General features: G+C 37.2%; 1 protein-coding gene and 1 long non-coding RNA gene across 4 annotated transcripts in view; both read left to right on the top strand.

Annotated features, from left to right (window-relative positions):
• Positions 1-24,938, top strand: part of LOC115213402 (SAGA-associated factor 29) — a 36,292-nt gene extending 11,354 nt beyond the window's left edge. For 2 of the 3 annotated variants that reach the window (XM_036504142.1, XM_029782351.2), the window contains 9 exons: positions 4,011-4,086; positions 4,509-4,559; positions 7,270-7,342; positions 12,775-12,848; positions 13,326-13,428; positions 15,193-15,381; positions 17,854-17,947; positions 19,725-19,793; positions 24,545-24,938. In XM_036504142.1, coding sequence (XP_036360035.1) covers positions 4,011-4,086; positions 4,509-4,559; positions 7,270-7,342; positions 12,775-12,848; positions 13,326-13,428; positions 15,193-15,381; positions 17,854-17,947; positions 19,725-19,793; positions 24,545-24,661 — 846 coding nt within the window. In that variant the 3' untranslated portion in view covers positions 24,662-24,938. Of the gene's footprint in view, positions 1-4,010; positions 4,087-4,508; positions 4,560-5,478; positions 5,530-7,269; positions 7,343-12,774; positions 12,849-13,325; positions 13,429-15,192; positions 15,382-17,853; positions 17,948-19,724; positions 19,794-24,544 lie in introns of all 3 variants that reach the window. The other variant, XM_029782352.2, reaches the window with a different exon arrangement.
• On the top strand, positions 7,356-8,341 carry LOC118763987. The gene is made up of 2 exons (XR_004999758.1): positions 7,356-7,655; positions 8,091-8,341. It is a non-coding gene; the product is annotated as an uncharacterized LOC118763987 (long non-coding RNA).
• Positions 24,939-25,331: the final 393 nt, after the last annotated feature.

The following is a 25,331-nucleotide window of genomic DNA, read 5'->3' as shown; positions in this document are numbered from 1 at the left end:
GTAAAAAGCACCATCCGATCATGGCCATTTCCAGCCCCATCTGGCCTCCGTGCCGGTGGCATGTAAAAAGCACCCACTACACTCACGGAGTGGTTGGCATTAGGAAGGGCATCCAGCTGTTGAAACACTGCCAGATCAGACAGCGCCTGGTGCAGCCTTCTGGCTTCCCAGACCCCAGTTGAACCGTCCAACCCATGCTAGCATGGAAAGCGGACGTTAAACGATGATAATGATGATATATATATACTCACAAACATACACAAATGTGTGTATAAGTATATATATATATACACAAACATATGGTGTAAAGTGCTCATGTGGCACCATGTAAAAGCGCCATATAAAAACACCTGTGTGGCACCACGTAATGCCACCCATGTGGTACCATGTAAAAGCACCCAGCACACTCTGTAAATTGGTTAGTGTTAGGAAGGGTATCCGGCCATAGAAATCATGACAAATCAGAGTGGAGTCTGGTACAGCTCCTCAGCTTGCCTGCGCTGGTCAAACCACCCAACCCATGTCAGCATGGACAATGGATGTTAAATGATAATAATGATGATGATGATATATATATATATACACACACACACACACACAGACATCTCTAAAGTAAATAGACACCATCATTTTGAAAGATTTACTCTTTCTTTCTTTTTGGTATATTTGCTGGTCATAAAAGAGGTTTCCTTCTTGCTGCTCTGCCATAGTAGCCAAATTGATGAAGATGCCTTTCAGAAGTACTCTGACTCATTTGGAGTTACTCTGCAACATCAGCTGCCCTACAATGAGGATTATTTTCAACAATCCGCTTGACATCCGGAAAACACCTGTCAAAGCTGTTGATTCCTTTCCTTTGTTGCTGAAGTGTACAATCACTCTGTTGACTGTGGCAAGAGGAATACCTAGCTTTTGGGCAATCTTACTCTAGCTAAGTCCATCCTCATACTGAACCACAACAAACCTTCTTTGAAACTCAGACAACACTTTTACTTCTGGTGTTTATGGCATTGCTAGTTGGTGTAAACAATAGATTGTTATCTGAAATGAAAAATAGTTCATTAACAAGATTAAATTACCAGGTAATATATATGTAGATCATCATCAACATCGTTTAACGTCCGCTTTCCATGGGTTGGACGATTTTGACTGAGGGCTGGCGAACCAGATGGCTGCACCAGGCTCCAATCTTGATCTGGCAGAGTTTCTACAGCTGGATGCCCTTCATAACGCCAACCACTCCGAGAGTGTAGTGGGTGCTTTTTACGTGCTGCCGGCATGGTGGCCAGTCAGGCGGTACTGGCAATGACCTCGGTCGAATCTTTTTACAGGTGCCAGTGAAGTGACGTTGGTAACGATCACGCTTGAATGGTGTCCTTTTACGTGCCACGGGTACAGAAGCCAGTTGGCTGCTCTGGCAACAATCATACTCGGATAATGACGGGGTGTCTATTTACTTTTGAGAGATCAATGCGTATATATATATATATATATATATATTCCATGCTGGCATGGACGGGTAGGATGGCTCCAATGCCTTTTCTCATGACAACAGCACTCTAGATGTTATCTTGCCTAATCATCATTTTATGTTAATTTTTCAATGTTTGCATGGTTTGGACTCATATATTTATAAGCGGTCTTTCTATAGAATGATATTTGGCTGATATAATTCAAGTTTTCAGAAGTACATCAAGATTTTTAATTGATTTCAGAGTTTTTTTTTCCTGTTTCTAGCCTCTAATATGTGGCCATGTTATATAACACATCATAATACTAAGGAACCTCTTATAACTGTGCAGAAAATTAATAAGCTGATTTGTATAAAAGTATCAGTTTGGCAATCATTAATTACTATACAATATCACAACACACACATATATATATATATATATATATATATATTCTCATGTGATGAGAATGGCTGAAGATAGTTGTGTGCGAAAGTGCCACACCCTGGCAGTTGAGGGGACCTGTGGAAGAGGTAGACCCAGGAAAACCTGGGTCGAGGCGGTGAAGCACGACCTTCGAACTTTAGGTCTCACCAAGGAAATGACCAGTGACCGAGACCTTTGGAGGTATGCTGTGCGTGAGAAAACCCGGCAAGACCAGTGAGAACAGTCAAAATCAAGATCAAACCAAATTGAGGTCGATCAACATCAGGGCCCCCGTGCAGGTGACACGTAAAAGTACCATCCGTTCGTAGCCGTTCGCCAGCCCTGTCTGGCCCCCGTGTAGGTGGCACGTAAAAGCACCATCCGTTCGTGTTGCCAGCCTGGCCTGGCCCCCGTGCCGGTGACACGTAAAAGTACCATCCGTTTGTGGCCATTTGCCAGCTCTGTCTGGCCCCCGTGCCGGTGACACGTAAAAGCACCATCCGTTCGTGGCCGTTTGCCAGCTCTGTCTGGCCCCTGTGCCGGTGACACGTAAAAGCACCATCCGTTCGTGGCCATTTGCCAGCCCTGTCTGGCCCCCATGTCGGTGACATGTAAAAGCACCATCCGTTCGTGCCCGTTGCCAGCCTCGCCTGGCCCCCGTGCCGGTGACACGTAAAAGCACCATCCGTTTCGTGCCCGTTTGCCAGCTCTGTCTGGCCCCTGTGTTGGTGGCACGTAAAAGCACCATCCGTTCGTGTCCGTTGCCAGCCTCGCCTGGCCCCGTGCCGGTGACACGTAAAAGCACCATCCGTTCGTGGCCGTTTGCCAGCTCTGTCTGGCACCTGTGCAGGTGGCATGTAAAAAGCACCCACTACACTCACGGAGTGGTTGGCGTTAGGAAGGGCATCCAGCCGTAGAAACACTGCCAGATCTGACTGGGCCTGATGAAGCCTTCCAGCTTCACAGACCCCAGTTGAACCGTCCAACCCATGCTAGCATGGAGAACGGACGCTAAATGATGATGATGATGATGATGATATATATATATATATATATGTTTTCCATGTATATAAAATTACTTCTGTTTATCAATTCTCGTATATTTTGAATGGAATCTGTGAAACTTTAGTAAAAATATTCAATGATGCAGCTATAGATGTATTGATTTTTTTAGTAGTAGCTAATCTAATATCAATATGCAAATTGGTTCGTCATGTGTTAATTAAAATTCATGTTATACATGGTTAAAAGCTATGTCTTCTCAGTATTAGGTTGACAGATTTAATGTTTTAAGGGAAATTGGAGAACATTAAAAACTGCATCATTAATTCAATAATTATGCTATGCTTTCATGTACTTGTTTCATTGCACAACTCATACACACACATACATACATACACATATGCACACACATATGTGTTCTAAATATATGTAGGTGGTAGTCATATGTATATGTGTTCTAAATATATGTAGGTGGTAGTCATTAGATCAGATGAAGCATCTTGTAATCTCTGTTCTAGTCCTTTTTGTTGAGTTCAAATCCCTCTCCAGTCAACTTTCAAGAGACCACAGTTAAAAAATTTTTAATAAATTATGTCAAATTATGTTAAATAAATTATGAAAATCAAAATCGAAATCGATCAACATCAATGGAAGTTGTAGCTGTGATACCAGTGCCGGTGGCACGTAAGAGAACCATCCGAACGTGGCCGTTGCCAGCCTCGTCTGGCACCTGTGCCGGTGGACATAAAAAGCACCCACTACACACACGGAGTGGTTGGCGTTAGGGAGGGCTTCCAGCTATAGAAACACTGCCAGATCAGACTGGGTCTGGTGCAGCCTTCTGGCTTCTCAGACCCCAGTTGAACCGTCCAACCCATGCTAGCATGGAAAGCGGACGTTAAACGATGATGATGATGATGATGTCAGTGATATTGTTGGTAGATGAGAGTATAAATTCCAAGAACCATAGTTTTCCTGCTATTCTTAGCTTTGAATGATATTGTATCAAGCACAAGTCAGCAGAAGATGGTTTGAATTAATTTGTAAATCTGAATGAAATTATTTACATTTATATATATATATATATATATATATATGTTGTTCCTTATTGTCTCTTTTGTCCATTTGTAGGAGGAGCGTGCACGTGGTGAACATAATTTATCTAATATTTCCAAAACTCATGAAAGAATGCAGCAGGAACAGCGGAGTAAGACTTGTTCTATATTCTTTGTTTGTATAATCAAAACATTTTACATTTTACAAGTTATAAAGGCGATGAGCAGGCAGAACCGTTAGCACGCCGGGTGAAATGCGTAGCCGTATTTCGTCTGCTGTTACGTACGGAGTTCAAATTCCGCCGAGGTCGACTTGCCTTTCATCCTTTAGGGGTCGATAAAATTAAGTACCAGTTACGCAGTGGGGTCGATGTAATCGACTTAATCCGTTTGTCTGTCTTTGTTTGTCCCCTCTATGTTTAGCCCCTTGTGGGTAATAAAGAAACATATAAAAGTTATAAACTTCACTTGAAGTCATTTAATTATTCAATCTGAAATTACTTAATGCTCTTGATAAGATTTCCTTCCTATGACACTGTGAGTCAACTAACTAGAGCTTTCTCTTTCTTTGCAGACAATCCAGTCACAACAAAAGGGGAAGCTAAAGCAGCATTAGCTATTTCATGTAAGTATTTGTTTTTTTTACTCTATGAAAACATTAGCTGTTTCATGCAAGTGTCAGTTCTTCTTACACTAAATGAATGCTTCAGACAGCTGTTTCTTTTTTTCAACCCTTCTGCTACCAATTCACCTGCGATCACTTCTTTTTCTTTGATACACCTGTTTTAAAATGTTTATATTTAAATTAGGCACAGGAGTTGCTGTGTGGTAAGTTGCTTGCTTACCAACCACATGGTTCCGGGTTCAGTCCCACTGCGTGGCATCTTGGGCAAGTGTCTTCTGCTATAGCCCTGGGCTGACCAATGCCTTGTGAGTGGATTTGGTAGACGGAAACTGAAAGAAGCCTGTCGTATATATGTATATATATATATAATATATATATATATATATGTTGTTCCTTATTGTCTCTTTTGTCCATTTGTAGGAGGAGCGTGCACGTGGTGAACATAATTTATCTAATATTTCCAAAACTCATGAAAGAATGCAGCAGGAACAGCGGAGTAAGACTTGTTCTATATTCTTTGTTTGTATAATCAAAACATTTTACATTTTACAAGTTATAAAGGCGATGAGCAGGCAGAACCGTTAGCACGCCGGGTGAAATGCGTAGCCGTATTTCGTCTGCTGTTACGTACGGAGTTCAAATTCCGCCGAGGTCGACTTTGCCTTTCATCCTTTAGGGGTCGATAAAATTAAGTACCAGTTACGCAGTGGGGTCGATGTAATCGACTTAATCCGTTTGTCTGTCTTTGTTTGTCCCCTCTATGTTTAGCCCCTTGTGGGTAATAAAGAAACATATAAAAGTTATAAACTTCACTTGAAGTCATTTAATTATTCAATCTGAAATTACTTAATGCTCTTGATAAGATTTCCTTCCTATGACACTGTGAGTCAACTAACTAGAGCTTTCTCTTTCTTTGCAGACAATCCAGTCACAACAAAAGGGGAAGCTAAAGCAGCATTAGCTATTTCATGTAAGTATTTGTTTTTTTTACTCTATGAAAACATTAGCTGTTTCATGCAAGTGTCAGTTCTTCTTACACTAAATGAATGCTTCAGACAGCTGTTTCTTTTTTTCAACCCTTCTGCTACCAATTCACCTGCGATCACTTCTTTTTCTTTGATACACCTGTTTTAAAATGTTTATATTTAAATTAGGCACAGGAGTTGCTGTGTGGTAAGTTGCTTGCTTACCAACCACATGGTTCCGGGTTCAGTCCCACTGCGTGGCATCTTGGGCAAGTGTCTTCTGCTATAGCCCTGGGCTGACCAATGCCTTGTGAGTGGATTTGGTAGACGGAAACTGAAAGAAGCCTGTCGTATATATGTATATATATATATATATATATATATATATATATATATATGCATGTGTGTATATATGTTTGTGTGTCTGTGTTTGTCCCCCTAGCATTGCTTGACAACCGATGCTGGTGTGTTTACTTCCCCATCACTTAGCGGTTCGGCAAAAGAGACCGATAGAATTAGTACTGGGCTTTCAAAGAATAAGTCCCGGGGTCGATTTGCTCGACTAAAAGCGGTGCTCCAGTATGGCCGCAGTCAAATGACTGAAACAAGTAAAAGAGTAAATTCTCCACAAGTTATCATGAATGAAACACATCGCACAATGCTGTACCAGAACCTTTTGTCCCTCATCAGCTTTGGTAGATCCTCAATTTCATGTTGTGTGTTCTTGTCATAACATCAATGTTGAGTGGTGTTTGTCTTCTATTTGGGTGTATATCATAACATGATATGATCTGTTATTTAGCATGATGGTAGTGGCCAACAAAGGCGGCGAGCTGGAAGAAATGTTAGCACGCCGGGCGAAATGCGTAGCCATATTTCGTCTGCTGTTACGTTCTCAGTTCAAATTCCGCCGAGGTCGACTTTGCCTTTCATCCTTTCGGGGTCGATGAATTAAGTACCAGTTACGCACTGGGGTCGGTGTAATCGACTTAATCCATTTGTCTGTCCTTGTTTGTTCTCTCTGTGTTTAGCCCCTTGTGGGTAGTAAAGAAATAGGTAATGGCCAACAAAGTCTACACTGTGTTGAGCAATAATAGTTGAGATTTAAATTGAAAACTGTCCATTATAATTTTCATCATCATCATCATTTAATGTCTGTTCTCCATGTTGGCTTGGGTTATACTGTTTGACAGGAGCTGGTCAACTGAAGAGCTGCCTGGGCTGCATGTCTGTTTTGGTATGGTTTCTTCAGCTGGATGCCCTTCTTAATGCCAACCACTTTGCAGAATTTATTGGGTGCTTTTATGTGGCACCAGTACAGGTGCTTTTTTGTGACACCAGCACCCATGAACCCACAAGATTAGAAACACCCAGCTGAAGAGGGATGCAGTGGACATACCTGTATGCAAGGACAACCATGCTTTTACTTTGCTTGACTTGTCTTCTCAGGCACAGCAAACCTCCAGGAGTTTTGGTCCCCTATCATCCCCTCTGTGAGGCTCAATGTCTGAAGATCCTTTATCATCATTTCATCCAGAATTTTTTTCATCATATTCCAAATACCAGCTTAATAATGACTAAATCTCTCTGAATTCTTGATTATCTTCAAAATTAAATCAGAAACATAGGCAGCATATTTCTATAACTGTTATGGTAACTGGTTGAATTTGAAGTATTGCAGCTGTATGTGTAATTAAAAATTAATTTTAAACACTGTTAACTGCATTAGTTACTTACTTTTTCAGTCACGCCTTACTACAAAAATAAACTACGAGGTTTATATAACACAGCCATGCAGGATGCTGAAGCAGAAGCTGAGTAAGTGTCATTGTATAAGTTTCTATTTATTCTTTCCATAATGTCTTTCATTGCATGTATTAACAGTAGTTTAATTGTCTACAACCCAATCTACAACATCTCAAACTGTCTCTTCCTCATTCTCGAACGAAGGGTAAGGGTCGGCATGTTTAGAGTCTTCATTCTTTATTGAATTTTTCAGTCTCCTGTGTTGTAATTGTTGTTTACACAAGCCATCACCAATTTTCCCAGATTCCAGATTTTACCCTTAACACTAGTTATGCATGACATTATTCTTATTTAATGCAACCTACTCAGTTAATAGTTGTTACAAGTAGTGGATCTTTTCAGTTTTAACAGCAGTTTTTAAACATAATTTCTAGGTAACTAAAAAATTTTAAACTTCGTATACTGGTAGAATGTGTTTATAAAACATCTTTTTCTCTTGGCTTTATTGAGAAAATTCTATAGTTTGTAAGATATTTGTTGTTTTGTTTTTCAATTTCTGCAATTTCAACCAATCAAATGCGTCTATTGAGGTAAAAAAACATTCTGTGCCGTATGAATATGTCTCTTGTTTAAGAAACAGATTGGGTTTATTTACATTTGTGAAGAAAAAAAGATACCCTTCCCCACCCCTAACCCTAACTAACCCTAACTCTAAAACAGATTGAAATGCAATAGATCGATACTAGGGTCATAATTATGGGTGACAATTTCATATGACACCACTAGAAAAAACTGCTGTTCAAACCGAAAAGACCCCAAGTAGTTTGTTGAGATCCTGAAATATAAATCTACATTTTTTTTCTCGACCATTTCTAGAAGTAGAATTAATTTGCTGCTGAATTTAACACCATCATCTCACCCATGAGTACCTTTTGTAGATTCCACTTGGTTGCAAGAATTCAAGGTAGATCTCTAGCCTGAGGATTACTCCCTTCCTTTTTCATATGGGATTTGAATCTCCTAAGCTGTTAACGAGCACTAGTCTTTCCCCTCTAAGCTATGAAAAAAAAAGTGATCTGCCTATTTTACTCCTATAAAGCAATATTTTCTATATTTCCTTTATACAGTATTTTTGATGTAAGATAATATTTCTAGATTTTTTTCACATTCTTGAATAATTATTAAGAGGTTCTATATATATTCTTTTCCTTTCTGTTGGAGTTAATTTTTTTGTATTGTATTGTCTTATATAGCAACGTAAAATGGTATCGTGAAATGTAAGGAGTAGCCACTTATTTAGGAATTTACAATGAAATGTTCATATTTATTAGTTGGCCAATAAAACTTATTTCTGTTGAATGATATTATTCCATGTTCTGACATACCACATTGTCAACTGGCCTAATTTATTAGTAATACCTTACAAATGGATCAGATGACATTTGGAATAAACTTCCCCTTAAACACAATTTTAGAACTAAGTACTGGAATCAGTAAATTGGTTTCAAATTATTTGCTATAACAGACAGATAAATAGTTGTAAAATTGACAGCTGCCTGTTCTTTGACATTTCTGCATGAAGTAACAATGATATCTTTCAGTCTTTTCTTCAAATATTTCGTTTTGAGACATCCTTTTTTTTGTTTTGCTTTTAGTGTTTTTTAAAAATTTATTGACATACTTTTAGTGTTGCTTTTTCTTTTTTTATAAATTTGCATGTTCTTTTTATAGACTGACTGTTGCATTGACTCACATAGAGTAGCAAACTTTGGTGTTACATGTTATAAAATTTTAGGTATCGAGTACCTAAAGTACCCAAGTTTTAAAAGTTTTTGACTTAATAGGAGATTTTTAAAATACACTAGACCAAAAAGCTGAATGAATCAGAACCACAATTAGATGAATTCAGCTATTAAGAACTAACATGCTTATTCATGTATAATGGAGGAAATTTAACGAAAAAGAAAATCAGTCAAAATTGGGCAATGGAATTATATTTCTATTATAGAATTATATTTCTATTATATAATTATATTTCTATTATACCTAACATTTGAAAACAAATACATTAAGGATTATTGATCTAAGATGTTTAATAGTTAATGTATAAACTTCATTGATTATAGCTATGAAATATATGTTTAAATGAATATATCCAATTACAGTTGTTAATCATCATCATTGTTTAACCCTTTAGCATCTAAACTGGCCACATCCGGCCCAAATTTTCTACTTCTTTTATGTTCAAACCATCTAGATCTGGCCTCTCACTCATATCCCGCAATGACATCCTCAAAATAAACCATCACATCATCAAATTCTCAGAACTACAAGATAATGCAGGATTACTTCAAAACAATGTGAATGAAAAAGCATTATATTTGACAGAGTAATCTGAACACTAAAGGGTTAAAGTCTGTCTTCCATGCTTGCATGGGTATGTGAATATTATGTGCTTGTAATGAAAAAAAAAAAGAAAATGGATATTTAAAAGAAATATATGGCATAGAGTTTGGAATTTAAACTTAGACAGAGAATTTGCTGAAAAAGAATAACAGTGCAACCTTTAGGAAATTGGTGTTATTGAGAATGACATTAGGTTGGGTTGAAAAAACAAAAATCCAACTGTTGGAAATACTAAGTATTAAAGATTGTGAGGAAAGCAGGCTCATACAGAAACAAAAACAAAGAATCAGTTGAATGAGTGGATGGCAAGAAAAACAATGTGTTGTAACAACACTATATGTTAAGTTGCAAGTAAAGAAAATGTCAAAGTTGAGAAATGTAGAATTCAAATCTTAAAATGGGTAGTGGCTAAGGTTTTTCTCAGAAATTCACAGAAGCTTCCTTCTGATTTGGTTGATAGCATTGTGCAGTTTTCTAAGTTTATAATAAAACTGAGAAAGCAGTGTGACTTTGAACTGAGTCAAATTAAAAACAAATGAGGCACTCCCTTTTTTTTATATATACCTAGGAACAAAGCACTGGATTGAATAAAGTTGTTAGAACCACGGGATATGACAGCAAACAATCTATTTTACCTGTTGCTTTATGTTTAGCTGATGGAACCAAAGAAATTCCATGGCTATTTTTTTAAAGAAAGACATTACCAAAAATTGGACATTTTCTTCCTGGAGTTATTGTTCACTGCCACCCTATGGTGTCAGGATGGATGGGGAAGACATTGGTTTATGATTTAGAAAAGTGTAGATACAAATGACCAGGAACACTTTCAAAGGAACATTTGAGAAACCTGCAATGTGTAGGATCTTTTTAGCAGTGATCTAATTGGGTCAATGAATTACTATTTGAAGAAGATGAAAACTCAACACACTATGATCGCATGTTTTTTGAGAAGCGTTTGAACATCCTGATATTGTTTTCAACGAGCCATTTAGCAGAGAAATTAGAGAAAGTACTTGATAATCACGGACATCATTAGATGAAGTGGACAAAACACCAGGAGGTAATCTCAAAAAAAGCCTGGCCTTCCTTTCAGTTTTTTGAAGACTGACATTTGTAATAATTTGGATGGAATAAAAGCTAACCTGTTGTGGAATGATCAGGATACAACTACAGACATCAATGCAAGTTTAGATGAAGATAATGATGAAGTGATAGAATGAGAAACTGAGGAAAAGCTAAATCAAGAAGAATAGCTGGAGTTATTTGAAGAATCACATGATGAATGCTTTTTGAAAGATAACTAATTTTATGAATAATGACCTTTTTTAACCTGTTACACTATAGTATTTAAGTCAAAATTACTGAGTAAAAACAGGAAATTTTTAATATCTGTGTTTTAGTTATTTTAGTTTTATCGGGTTTTATATATAGTATTACAATGGTTTCTTAAAAGCATAAATAATCATCACCGTACTCAGAGATCAGACATAAGAGAATAAAATATGTTATTGACTTTTAATTACAAAAAGTAAGGATGTTTGAGATTACATCGCATTTGAATAAATGCAGTAAGTCATCAACATACAGAATTCCTATGGCTGGCTGGTCTGGCTTTTCTGTTATAGCTTGGGAGGGGGTGCATAATAAACAAGAAAAGGCTTAGAACTGAGACTGGATTGAACCCTCATAAATGCTAAATTCATTTCTGAACTCCTTGTTGACTATGCCTATGTATATGGCTTTTAGGCCTTACAAACCTTCTGCCCCTTTTCTTTTTAAAAAATCCTGTCAAACATTTTCTGTTGCTAGATCTCTCTTTTCTAGTGATATGTTTGTTAATTCATGTCATGCCTTGTTCAGTAGTTTCACTAATTTCATTCAACAGTAGTCTGCAAGTACTTGGTGACCATGTCAGTGCAGGTGCCACTTAAAAGCACCCAGTCCACACTGTAAAGTAGTTGGTGTTTGGAAGGGCATCCAGCTATAAAAACCTTGCTAAAACTGACCTCGCCCATGCTTGTGCCACGTAAAAAGCACTACTCACCTTGCCTGTATTTGTGCCTCTACTTGTGCCATGTAAAAAGCACTAAATCCACTTTTCTGAGTGGATGGTGTTAGGAAGGGCATCCAGCTGTAAAATCTTGCCAAAACAGCCACAGCAGTCTGGTGCAGGCTTTGGCCTTGGCTGGCTCTTGTGGTACTGTCCCGCCCATGCTAGCATGGAAGACAGATGTTAAATGATGATACCATATTACACTATTTTCTTTACACTGTATACATTCTTTCTAATTGAATAACACTCAACCCTAATCTACAGCAGATCCTGTTTATACTACAACTGTTGGTTATTCCATTTTATTCCTCCAGTATGCCTCAGAAAAAACCAATGTTTTATGTAGTTTATTTAGTTTTACTATCTCAGAAAATTAATTTCATCTGTCTGAATTATTCCTTTCTTAAATCTTCCTTCTTATCAATTTTCTTTAACTTATGTATAGTTCTTCGTAAATGTTTATAAGCCTTCACTATTTATGCATGTTATTTCCTTACATACTGTTACTTCTCATTAATTGTATCCTATTACTGCCATGCTGTGCTTCTTTCTGGAAATTTTGATTTTTAGTCCCAAATACTATTAAATCCATGTATTGCTTGGATTAAAGCATCTGTGACATCTTCATGTTCCCTAGAAACCTCCTCTTCCCACTCCCAAAATGTGTTTACTTTATGCTGATTGCCTTTAGATATCATACATATCACAAAGGGCAAAGGGAATAACTAATGAATCTGAAATATTCCCCTATTGATCTCAATACCTCCTATCCTTCAACAAAATTGGTTATTGTTACTATTTTTATTATTGCTATTATTTCTAAGGTGGCATCTCTTCTGGACTTATTTTCTGAGTTCAAAGTCCACTAATGTCAGTTTGCTTTCATTCTTTCAGAGTTGATAAAATAAGTACCAGTTAAGCACTGGATGTAATCAGCTAGTCCCTACCACAAAATTTCAGAATTTGTGCTTATAGCAAAAAGAATTATTACTATAATTTCTCTATTTTTGTTTAGTGCTCATATATTCACTTTTTTTGTTTTTAGGCTAGTTAGAAAAGCTTTGGATAAAATTTCTGAAATAAAATCTATACAAGAAAACCGAAGACTTGGAAAACTTGGTAATATATTTCTCTTATATATATATTTCTTTTGTTCATTTATTCATGAAACTCTCCTGACTACAAATATAGCAAGAAGCATTTCTACCCATTCTACACAGCTCTTTCCTTGGATAATGGAACTGCAATTGTAACATCCTACATATATTTCTATTTTTATTTTTATTTTCTTATTTCCATTTATACTTCCTACATCCATCCTTCCCCAAAATAACTCCTTATATTGAACTCTACTATTTCATTTTATTTAACCATCTCACATAGTCTCTGATGAAGGGATATCCCTAATATCCCAGAAACAACTGTAAGACTACCTTTCTCATTATAAATATCCTCTAAATTCCACACAGCCTACAATAAGGATAACTTAGTGGAAATAATCAACAAAATTAGTAGTTTGTTTATTTTATATGATATTAATAGCATTATTGTGATTATGCTGTTTATGAATCAGTATTTGTTTGTTTTGCTTTACAGATAGTGACCGTCCCAAGCCAATTATCAGACGTGGTGTCCTTATGACAATGCTACAACAGAATGCTGTATCACTACCCTTATGGGTCAGCAAACCTGGGGAAAAGTAAATATTTCATTGTTGTTATTGTGGATGTGTGGGCCAATGACATCTACTGTAGCTCTGGGCTGACTAAAGCCTTGAGGGTAGATTTGATAGACAGAAACTGAAAGAAGCCTGGTGTGTGTGTGTGTGTTTGTTTGCTACTGTCTCCTTGTCTTGACTTCATGTGATTGTTGTAAACGGGTGTCACTGACATGCAGACTGTATCCTTTGTTTACAGTCTTGCATGGAAACCTGTTTGGTCATGAGGAAATATTGCTTTGTAAATGGGTGAGAGTTGGTGACAGGAAGGGCATCTGGCTATTTTGTTGTTGTTGTTCCTTCTCGAGCCATGCCTGGCTCATAAGGGCCGGTTTCCCGGTTTCTTGGCATATAGGTTCCCCACCTGGATAGGACGCCGGTCCATTGCAGGTGAGCTGCAAGATGCAGGAGGAAAGAGTGAGAGAAAGTTTGGGTGAAAGAGTCAGCAGAAGTTCGCCATTACCTTCTGCCGGATCCGCATGGAGCTTAGGTGTTTCACTCATAAACACACACATCACTCGGTCTGAGATTCGAACCAGTGATCCCTCGACCGTGAGTCCACTGCTGTAACCACTAGGCCATGTGCCTCCACATCTGGCTATAGAAAAATGTGCTTCAACAAATTCTGTCCAACCGATGCAAGCATGAATAAGTGGACATTAAAATGATAATGATGAAGGAGCAGGTTCTCTGAGACTGGAGGATTTGATGCTATCAATGTTCTGTTTAAAATGTTGCCAGGTAACATCTATAAGAAAGATATGAATGGGAAGAAAATTCCAGAGGGTTGAAATCTTGGGGAGAAAGGACTGGACAGAGTAATTTGAGTGTTGAGAACGAGTTGGATACAACAAGGGTAATGAAAGGTGGAAAGCTGGGTGAATATGGGCTGTCTGATTGGTGGATTTATGACACCAACCAGCTCTGAGGGGCAGAGGTCATTATAATTGTGATATTAAGGTGGCGAGCTGGCAGAAACGTTAGCACGCCGGGCGAAATGCGTAGCCGTATTTCGTCTGCCGTTGCGTTCTGTGTTCAAATGCCGCCAAGGTCGACTTTGCCTTTCATCCTTTCGGGGTCGATTAAATAAGTACCAGTTACGCACTGGGGTCGATGTAATCGACTTCATCTCTTTATCTGTCCTTGTTTGTCCCCTCTATGTTTAGCCCCTTGTGGGTAGTAAAGAAATATATAATTGTGATAGAAAAGACAGGACAGATTTTTTTTCTCTTATGAAGAATTTTAAAGTAAATAAATGATGTGATTATTATCAGTAAGCTTTCTGTTGTCATGGATCAGGTTGAGCTATCCATCAACAGAGTAGTATAGATAGGGCTTAGGATATTTGCATATTTTTTCAAGTTTGTAAATGTATTGATGAATATGAAGTATGAATGTTTTAATTTAGTTTAGATTATTATTATCTAGGAATCAAAATCAAAAGAGGATTTTTATTATGAACAATTATTGATATTATATTTGTTTATAAGGCAATGAGCTGGCAGAATTGTTAACATACTGGGCAGAATGCTTTGCAACATTTTGTCTGTTTTTATGTTCTGAGTTCAAATTCTGCCATGGTTGAGTTTGCCTTTTATCCTTTCAGGGTTGATAAAATAAGTACCAGTTGATCACTTGGGTTGATCTAATCAGCCCACCTCTTCCATGAAATTGCTGGCCTTGTGCCAAAAATTGAAATCAGTACTATATTTGTTTATAATGCATCCTATTTTGTCCGCCTTTTAGGCCTCCTCCACTATGTGGAGCAGTTCCAGCAGATGCTAATTATGTGGGCAAAACCGGTGACAAAGTTGCTGCCAGAGTTAAGGGTCAAGATGGAGAAGAAGAGAATTGGATCTTAGCTGAAATATCTTCCTATACTCCAGCTACTGGTAAATATGAAGTTGATGATATCGATGCAGAGGAGAGCAATGAGTAAGTACTATTTTGAACTGATTATCTTTACATATGTGTGATAACATTTTAAGAGTGTATGTTCTTGAATTATCTATAGTGGGAAAATCTCTGCTCTTTGTGTGCACAGAGCGATAAAATTTGATTGTAAAATAAGTTATAAACTTATCTGCAGTAATTATATAAATGTTTAATATAACACGAGTTTTACAGAGTGACAATAATTGTTGGGGTTGAAGAATGTTCTAGCCCTGCAGAAAAGGATCAGTGTTTGGAATGTAGTCCTAGCTATGTTAAGTCTAATAGGAAGCTATTGATCCAAGTGATGAGATGCAGGTGGAACCTATAGGTCTCAGTTTTGGTGGGTGATTTGCTTGCCAGACTTGGTTGAAAGCTTTACTGATGTCAAGGAGATAATATTAATTTCACCAACTTTCTTGAAGGAGAGAGCCTACATATGAGTGACCTAAGAGTACATTCACTGGTGGATCTGGCTATACAGAAAATGCAAAATGTACTGCTAGTTGTTCAGGACTGAGAGAAAAAGAGATCCAAGGTGATGTTAATGATTGTCTGTGAGTGTGATAGTCAGTACATTTTAATATAGCAGCAGCAGCAGTCTTTTCTTCTATATTACCTTCATTTATCCAAGTTGAACATGACTATGAGGATGGATAGAAGAGAGACTGAATCTCTCTCTCTCTCTCACACATACAGATTAAAGTAGTGAGAAAAAATAAGCTATTAGGCAAGGTTAAATTTAGATGGAATTCAATGTTCTTGTGCCTTGCTTAATTGTTTGCCTTTCCTCACTACTTTAACCTACACTTACTGACTGAAAGGGAAACCACCTTTAGCTATTTCGAACAAGACAATCACATAACCACAACTTTTACTGCTATTCAAAGTGGAATTTTGGTGGCACACCTATTTGAGCACTCAGAATGTATACCTATTAGTTTGAGTCATTCTGACAAAAACTCCTCATATCTCTCTCTCTTCATATATATATATATATGTGTGTGTATATATATATATCTATATTTGCATATATGGGTACAGGACATCTGTAACTGTAAACAACATGAAGTACAAAAACAAATGAGTTAAATACGCAAACAATGAGAGAAAAAAATTGACAACATGATGAGTAATACAAAGAATGACCCTTCATCAGTTGTCTGCTCATTTCGAGCATTCAACTACAATATGAGTCTTCAAAGACAGTTGCTCCCATAACTTCCAAAATAAGATTTTGGATTTATGGACGGTCAAAGTTGGGAACAAAAACAGGAGAGAGGAGACATAAAAGGAAACTGAATGGAAACAAACATGGAGAGTCGTTAGACCAGAACGAGGGGAAAATAGTGAATGCTGGGAGAAATATTTTCTTTGAAAAGAGAAAAGACAGAAGAGAGAGATAGAAGACGTCCAGTCCTTAGGATGTCATGCAGGAAAAGAAAGACGGATGATGGTCACGTGTGAGCAAGGATAGAGAGTAAAAGAGAAAAAGGGTGAGAGAGAGAGAGATGGTTGACAGGAGCCGGCCAGGTAGAAAAACTACCCTAGGCTACTGTGTCTGTTTTGGCAAGGATTTTAAGGCTGGATGTGCAGAGTGGACTCAGTGCTTTTTACGTGGCACTAGCACAGGCGAGGTTAGTTTTGGCATGATTTTTACAGCTGGATGCCCTTCCTAACACCAACCACGTTACAGTGTGGACTGGATGCTTTTAATATATACATACACACTCACACACATACATCTGACAATGTAGATGTGCATATGCTCCTCAGAAACTATTAGTATGCACATATATATTTATATATATTAGCGCTGCTTTTAGGTTTGGCTCCAGTGTATGAAACTTTAAGCAGATATTTTGTACTATAGCCCTATGCCAATCAAAGCCTCATGAGTGGACTTGGTAGATGGAAACTGAAAGAAGCCCATTATATTTATACATGTGTGTTTGTGTCCCCTTTTCCTGACATTGCATAGTTGTTGTAAGGGATTGTTACTGTTATTCATGCAGAATATTTCTAATATTCTGTGAGAATGTCTGGCCATGGGGAAATATTATTTTGCTTGGAAACCGGTGGGGTCTGGTAACAGGAGGACATATGACCATAGAAAATCTACTTCAGTAAACTCCATCTAACTCATGCTTTGTCTACCCATGCAAGCATGGGAAAGTGGATGTTAAAATGATGATGATGATGAAATGATGATCATCTCCATTATCATTAAAAGTTTTAATGTAAGAATTTTTTCTTGTGTACATGGAGTGTTAAGTCTTTTATTTCTCTTTACAAAGACAAGAATCTACTTGTTCTTCTGATCATTCTGAATTCAAAGAAATAAATTTTATTGAATTTTTTTACTTTATTGTTAATAAGGTGTTTAGCGTCATATCCATAAATTACTGCCAATATCCATAGATTATTAGTGTTTCTTCAATGTTCAGATTTATTTACATTTGATTTTGTTTACAGGAGACATTCTTTGAGTCGAAGGAGGATCGTACCACTGCCAATTTGGAAAGCTAATCCAGAAACAGACCCCGATGCCTTGTTCCCTAAAGAAACGGTAAGAAATATGAAAACTGTTAATTAGAAAAGATTGACAGTTTATCTATTTTTAGATTAACAGTAGAATATTTCCATTGGTAACATCTTGCAAGAAACTGTATTTAGTCGGAATCGGTGCACAGCAGCAACAAAGAATATGCCTTCCTTTTTAGATCTCTCAAACAATACTTAGTTTAGTTTGAATTTATTTGATATTATTTCTTTTACTTTGATATCTTTAATATCAATTAATAGGGATTTTTTCGGTTTGAATGGCAGTTTTTTAACATAATTTCTAGGTAACTAAAAAAATTTTAAACTTCGTATACTTGTAGAATGTGTTTATAAAACATCTTTTTCTCTTGGTTTTATTGAGAAAATTCTATAGTTTGTAAGATATTTGTTGTTTTTTTTCTTCAATTTCTGCAATTTCAATCAATCACTGATGTCTATTGAGTTAAAAAGCATTCTGTGCCGTATGAATATGTCCCTCGTTTAAGAAACAGATTGGGTTTATTTACATTTGTGAATAAAAAAAGATACCCTTCCCCCCACCCCTAACCCTAACCCTAAAAGAGATTGAAATGCAATAGATCGATTCTAGGGTCATAATTATGGGTGACAATTTCATATGACACCGCTAGAAAAAACTGCCATTCAAACTGAAAAGATCCATTAATAGTATTAAGGCAGTGAGCTGACAGAATTGGTTTGCTTGCCGGGCAAATGCTTTGCAGTATTTCATCTGTCTTCATGTTCTGTGTTCAAATTCCACTGAGGCTGACTTTTCCTTTCATCCATTTGAGATCGATAAAATAAGTACCAGTTGAGTGCTGGGGTTGATGTAATCGACTTACCCCCTTTCTGAAATTTCTGACCTTGTGCCAGAATTTGAAATCTATATTAATTATAGAATTAGATAAGGAATTAATAAAGTTTTATTCAGCTCTGTGTCAGATGTCTAACATTAGGGATGTGTGATCTTTAATTGAACATATCTTTATATAAAATAATAATTGTAAAATAACTTATGCGAAATAAAATCCTTTTAGAATGTCTTGAAGTAAAATTTACCTTACAGAGGAAACTGATAAAATACTAAGTAATCATCCTTGAACTTACTTTAATCCTTTTCATACTGAACTCCCTGAGGTTGCTTTGAGTTATATGATATGAACTTCTTGCTTTAAAGTAATTTAAATTAAAACAATTTCATTAAAATTTCAGGTTAATTTATGTTCCAAACAACAGCTTATTATAGACAAAGTTATTGTACTAAATTCTTCATTATTTTAAAAATTAATTGAAACAAAGCTTGTCTTATTTTAACTGAATTATATTAAAAAATGTTAATCTGTTTGGTGATTACAGCCAAATATAAAGTTTGGTAGTGGCCTTAGTTGAAAATGGTAAATGAAGCATTTTTCCTCATTAAAGAATCTTGCAGAATCTTCTAGAATAATCAAGATCTTACTCTCAGGTAAACAGTAAAATTGATGAGTGATTACTGGTTCATCTTCCAGTTTTAAACGTAGGCCATAGTTAGACGTGGTTATTATCTTAGAGATTAGAGTCAGTACTCTTGAAATGGTTATCATCTCAAATTTATAACTTCATTATTTGTAATCACCGACAACACTCCTGTTTCTGTGGCTTTGTTTTTGACCTGTAATAATTTCTTTACTTTTGGTACCCTAATAGCAAATATGGGTTGAATTATTAATATAAGAAACCATTGTTGATATTGTTATTATTATTATTTCATTAAATTTATTTTCTTTTGTTTTGTTTTGTAGCTGGTCTTGGCTCTGTATCCACAGACTACATGCTTTTATCGTGCACTCATCCATGAACCACCAAAAAGGGTACTATTAATTTTGTTGTTACTTTTACCTTTGGTAAAGTCTCTCTGTTTGTAAGAAGTCATTTAACCCTTTAGCATTCAGATCACTCTATCAAATGTAATCCTTATTTGTTCACATTGTTTTGAATTAATCGTATTATTTCATAGCTCGTGAAAGCGCATGGCTCAGTGGTTAGAGCATCGAGCTTACGATCGTGAGGTTGTGAGCTCGAATCTCGGACTGGGCTGCGTGTTGTGTTCTTGAGCAAGACACTTTATTTCATGTTGCTCCAGTTCACTCAGCTGTAGAAATGAGTTGCGACGTCATGGGTGCCAAGCTGTATCGGCTGCTGCCTTTCCCTTAGATAACACTGGTGCCGTGGAGAGGGGAGGCCGGTATACATGGGCGACTGCTGATCTTCCATAAACAGTCTTGCCCGGACTTGTGACTAGGAGGGTAACTTTCTAGGTGCAAGCCCATGGTCAGTGTCGTGACCGAAGGGGGTCCCCTCCATTTCATAGCTTCAAGATTTTGATGAAGTGATTGTTTACTCCTAGAATGATATCGTAGGGTAGGTGTAAGAGGCTGAGTCTGACCAGTTTGAACATGAAACAGGTGGAATATTTTGGTTGGATATGCTAAAGGGTTAAGGTGTTACAAATAACTGAGAAAGTAAATGATGGAACCAAATACCTTACCATTTATAATTTTGTCCACGTAGACCTGATTTTAAATTTTCTTAGGATTAGAACTCAGAATTGCTTTCTTCCCTCTGGGATAGGATAGATTAAACAACAAAATATACTCTGGTATTCTTTGTTAACCTCATCCTCTGTTAACTTCATCATGCTCTCCAGAGCAGCCAACTGGCTTCCGTGCCAGTGACACGTAAAAGGGCACCATTCGAGCGTGATCGTTACCAAAGTCGCCTTACTGGCACCTGTGCTGGTGGCATGTGTAAAAGGATTCGAGCGAGGTTGTTGCCAGTACCACTTGACTGGCCCTCGTGCCAGTGGCACGTAAAAAGCACCCACTACACTCTCAGAGTGGTTGGCGTTAGGAAGGGCATTCCAGCTGTAGAAACTCTGCCAAATCAAGATTGGAGCCTGGTGCAACCATCTGGTTCGCCAGCCCTCAGTCAATGTCGTCCAACCCATGCTAGCATGGAAAGCGAACGTTAAATGATGATGATGATGATCTTACCAATAAAAAACAAAAAAAACTTGGCTTTGTACTGCACTTTAGTGATATTTGACAAAAAGCATATTCAGCTTTATTATACATTGTATTAGAATATTAAGTTGCAGTTATAATAGTGTATAATGTTAATATTATCTTATAAAAATTAAGTGCAATAATGAAGATACTTGCACTCAAGCTATTTTTACTTAATATTTTCAAGTTTTAAAATGCAGGGACTCAACATGTACTATTTGACTGCCAAATTGTAAGTTTATATCCTGCCTTATGCCGAATGGCAAGAAACTTACTCCTGTTTGCATGCCTGTTAGTAAATAATCTTATGTGTAATATAAATTTAGTCCCTTATTTTGATATTCCTAATTAGTTATGTGTTTAATAATAGAAAAAAGGAACCTTGCTTCCATAGCTGGTTTGGTATTGGTAACAATTTTCAAACAGAGAGCCTGAATCAAGTTCACTAGTGTGTCTTGTCTAAATAATAGCACAGTTGAAATTACATTCCTGTGATATTATTTATTAGTATTATTATTATTAAAATAAGATCTCAGTATCTTGTATTTAAACTCCAAACTTTTCACTTTAAATGGTTGAATAATTATCTCCCCCTGTTTCATCAAATGTTGCTTGTGTGTGTGTGTGTATGTCATTTTGTATATAGATACACACATTGTGATGTATGCAGTATTCCTCACTAGCCAGGGTGAAGCCTGAACAAATAATCTTTGTATTCAGGTGTTTGGCTAAATCAGGTTTTGACAAATCTCTGAAACCAGTTGTGAAGAACCAAATATTGTGTATTATTTTGTATTAATAGTTACGTATTCAATTGCCAGGTATCCATTTTTCCGTGTTTGATGTACTTACATTTTATTTGCCCAAATTTGATTCTTAGCCCTCATGTTAATTCACACAGCTAATTCCTATATCTTAGATTATATTCTGCAAATATCATTGAAACAAGAGCATTCGTTACAATAAATATGACAATATATTTTGACAACTGGCTGTTTGTTGTGCTTGAGAAGATATATCAAGCTCAGTTAAGCTGTGGCCATCCATACATATAGACTTGTCCTCTATGTCCCTCTCTCAGCTGAGAGATTCTTGTCTTGAAGGCTCACAGATGGTGGTGTCACATAAAAAGCACCATGCTGGTGCCACAAAAAGAAAAAGCACCTGTGCTGGTGCCATATAAAAGCACCTGTGCTGGTGCCATGTAAAAAGCACGTGTGATGGTGCCATGTAAAAGCACCTGTGCTGGTGCCATGTAAAAGCACGTGCTGGTGCCATGTAAAAGCACATGTGCTGGTGCCATGTAAAAGCACCTGTGCTGGTGCCGTATAAAAGTACTGGTGTTGGTGCCATGTAAAAAGCACCGGTGCTGGTGTTACATAAAAGCACTTGTGCTGGTGCCATGTAAAAGCACATGTGCTGGTGCCATGTAAAAGCACTTGTGCTGGTGCCGTATAAAAGTACTGGTGTTGGTGCCATGTAAAAGCACATGTGCTGGTGCCATGTAAAAGCACTTGTGCTGGTGCCATGTAAAAGCACCTGTGCTGGTGCCGTATAAAAGTACTGGTGTTGGTGCCATGTAAAAGCACATGTGCTGGTGCCATGTAAAAGCACTTGTGCTGGTGCCATGTAAAAGCACTGTGCTGGTGCCGTATAAAAGTACTGGTGTTGGTGCCATGTAAAAGCACATGTGCTGGTGCCATGTAAAAGCACTTGTGCTGGTGCCATGTAAAAGCACCTGTGCTGGTGCCGTATAAAAGTACTGGTGTTGGTGCCATGTAAAAGCACATGTGCTGGTGCCATGTAAAAGCACTTGTGCTGGTGCCATGTAAAAGTACTGGTGTTGGTGCCATGTAAAAAGCACCGGTGCTGGTGTTACATGAAAGCACTTGTGCTGGTGCCATGTAAAAGCACATGTGCTGGTGCCATGTAAAAGTGCTTATGCCAATGCCATGTAAAAAGCACCCCGTACACTGTACAAAGTGGTTGGCATTAGAAAGGGCTTCCAGCCACTGAAACCATACCAAAACAGACAAATGGAGCTTGTGCAGCTTCCCAGCTGGCCAACTTCTTTCAAACCATCCAACCCATGCCAGCATGGAGAACAGACGTTAGATGATGATGATGATAATGATGAACTATTTCCTTTGTTTCCAGTAGTCATTATATGTACACTACTGATTTCCAGAAGTGGCTCTGATGAAAGTAGCATTGATTTTCTTAGGTTGTTCAATTTACCTCAATTGATCAATAGACCAACTGAGTAAACCTGTCAATAATGTACCTATAATGACTACTGGAAACAGCTGTAAGCCAAATTTGCTCTAAGAAAGGAATTATATGTAATGACCATTATTTTTAACCTGTCTCTCATATACCACTCTATAAAAATTAGTTTATCTGATGCCCATCCATGGATTTGCAATACAGAATTGTGATAATTTGGGATCCTTCCAAAAAATTACTTGGAGTTCTTCACTAATCTAAGTAATATTGTTAGCCTGGTGTACCAACAGAGAGCTTATGAAGCTTGCCTGGATTCATAATCCCTAACTATTTGTTGTTATATATATTTATATATATATATATATATATATGTATATATATATGTTATCTTTTACCTGTTTCGGACATTAGACTGCAGCCATGCTAGCTACTGCCTTAAGTTTCTAGTCGAATTAATTGACCTCAGTACTTATTTTTTAAGCCTGGTACTTATTCTATCGTTCGGTTTTGTCGAACCTCTAACTTATAGGGACATAAACAGAGCAACACTGGTTGTCAAGTGGGGGGGGGGGAGCAAACACACACACACACACACACATATATATATGATGGGCTTCTTTCAGTTTCTGCCCACCAAATCCACTCACAAGGCTTTGGTCAGCTCAAGGTTATAGTAGAAGAATTTACCCAAGGTGCCATGCAGTGGGACTGAACCCAGAACCATGTGGCTGGGAAGCCACTCCTGCACCTATATGTGTGTGTATGTGTATATATCTATTTATCACATGATCACATGACTGACCAGGCTATTAGATGATGCTACACATTGCTGGTCACAATGTGCTTCGTATTGTTTTAGCCTTGAAATGACGCCACCCCGCTGGCTAAGCGAGCAGGCCAACAGAAGAAAGAGTGAGAGAAAGTTGTGGCGAAAGAATACAGCAGGGATCGCCCCCCCCCCCCCCCCCCCGCCGGAGCCTCGTGGAGCTTTTGGTGTTTTCGCTCAATAAACACTCACAACGCCCGGTCTAGGAATTGAAATTGTGATCCTACGACTGCGAGTCTGCTGCCCTAACCACTGGGCCATTGCACCTCCATATATATATATATATATAGTTGAAATTTACAGAAAAACGAAAGACAAAGATAGGTGTATAAACAACAAGCAGGTGTATTAGTTTGATGCAAGTCATTTGTGTTTTGGGCCTACACTCTTTAACAGAAAGAAATATGAGGAAATAAACAGAGAGAATAAAAAACTAGTGGATTTAGCGATCTATCAGACTTTTCCAAATATTTTTGTAATTTTGGCCTTTACTTTTATTTTCCAGCCTCAAGATGACTACCAAGTATTATTTGAAGATACTTCTTATTCAGATGGTTACTCACCACCTCTGGGTGTTGCCCAACGTTATGTTATTGCATGCAAAGAAGAGAAAAGAAAGTAGACCAATGCCTTCTGTTTTCAACTCCTAATAGGAAAGAAAAAATAAATTTGAATTTAATGTGCTGAGTGAAACTGTCTGGATGAAATCATTTTTAAAAGGATTTATAAAAAAATGAAAAATAAATATATGCTATAATATATATATTATATATAGTTGGATTATATACATACTTGACAAACTGAGAAAAGCTATGGAGAGCTACTGTGATTGTTTACTAAGTTCTTGGACTAAATAGCTTTTTATTTTCTGTTTTTCTTTTTTCTTTTTGATTTTTTTTAAAAAAAAAACATTCTCTAATTGTTGGAAATAGCGTCCATGTTTGGGCTTTTTTGCATTTTTTAGGTGTTTTCCAGGAGTTTAACGCAATGAGAAAAAGAAAAACATATATTTCAGAAGAAAAAAAAATGCATTGTTTCAGAGGATTGACTTTTTATCCTTATATATTGCCTTCAGATGACTGATTTATCTTTACATATCACTGAAATCTGTCTATCCAATTTTACACATACACACACACACACACACACACACACTCATCATCATCATACACATACACACACATTCATAAGCATAGAAATACACATTTTCAGATGATACTTCTGAAAATAAAGTTGTTTAATATAAATGGTCACTGTTTCAGTTTCTTTTTAAAAAGCATTTAATCCAAGTA

This window comes from Octopus sinensis, linkage group LG6, assembly GCF_006345805.1.
Source record: "Octopus sinensis linkage group LG6, ASM634580v1, whole genome shotgun sequence".
NCBI lineage: Eukaryota > Metazoa > Mollusca > Cephalopoda > Octopoda > Octopodidae > Octopus > Octopus sinensis.
The sequence above is the reverse complement of the archived record's forward strand: the minus strand, read 5'-3'. Positions and strand labels throughout refer to the sequence as shown.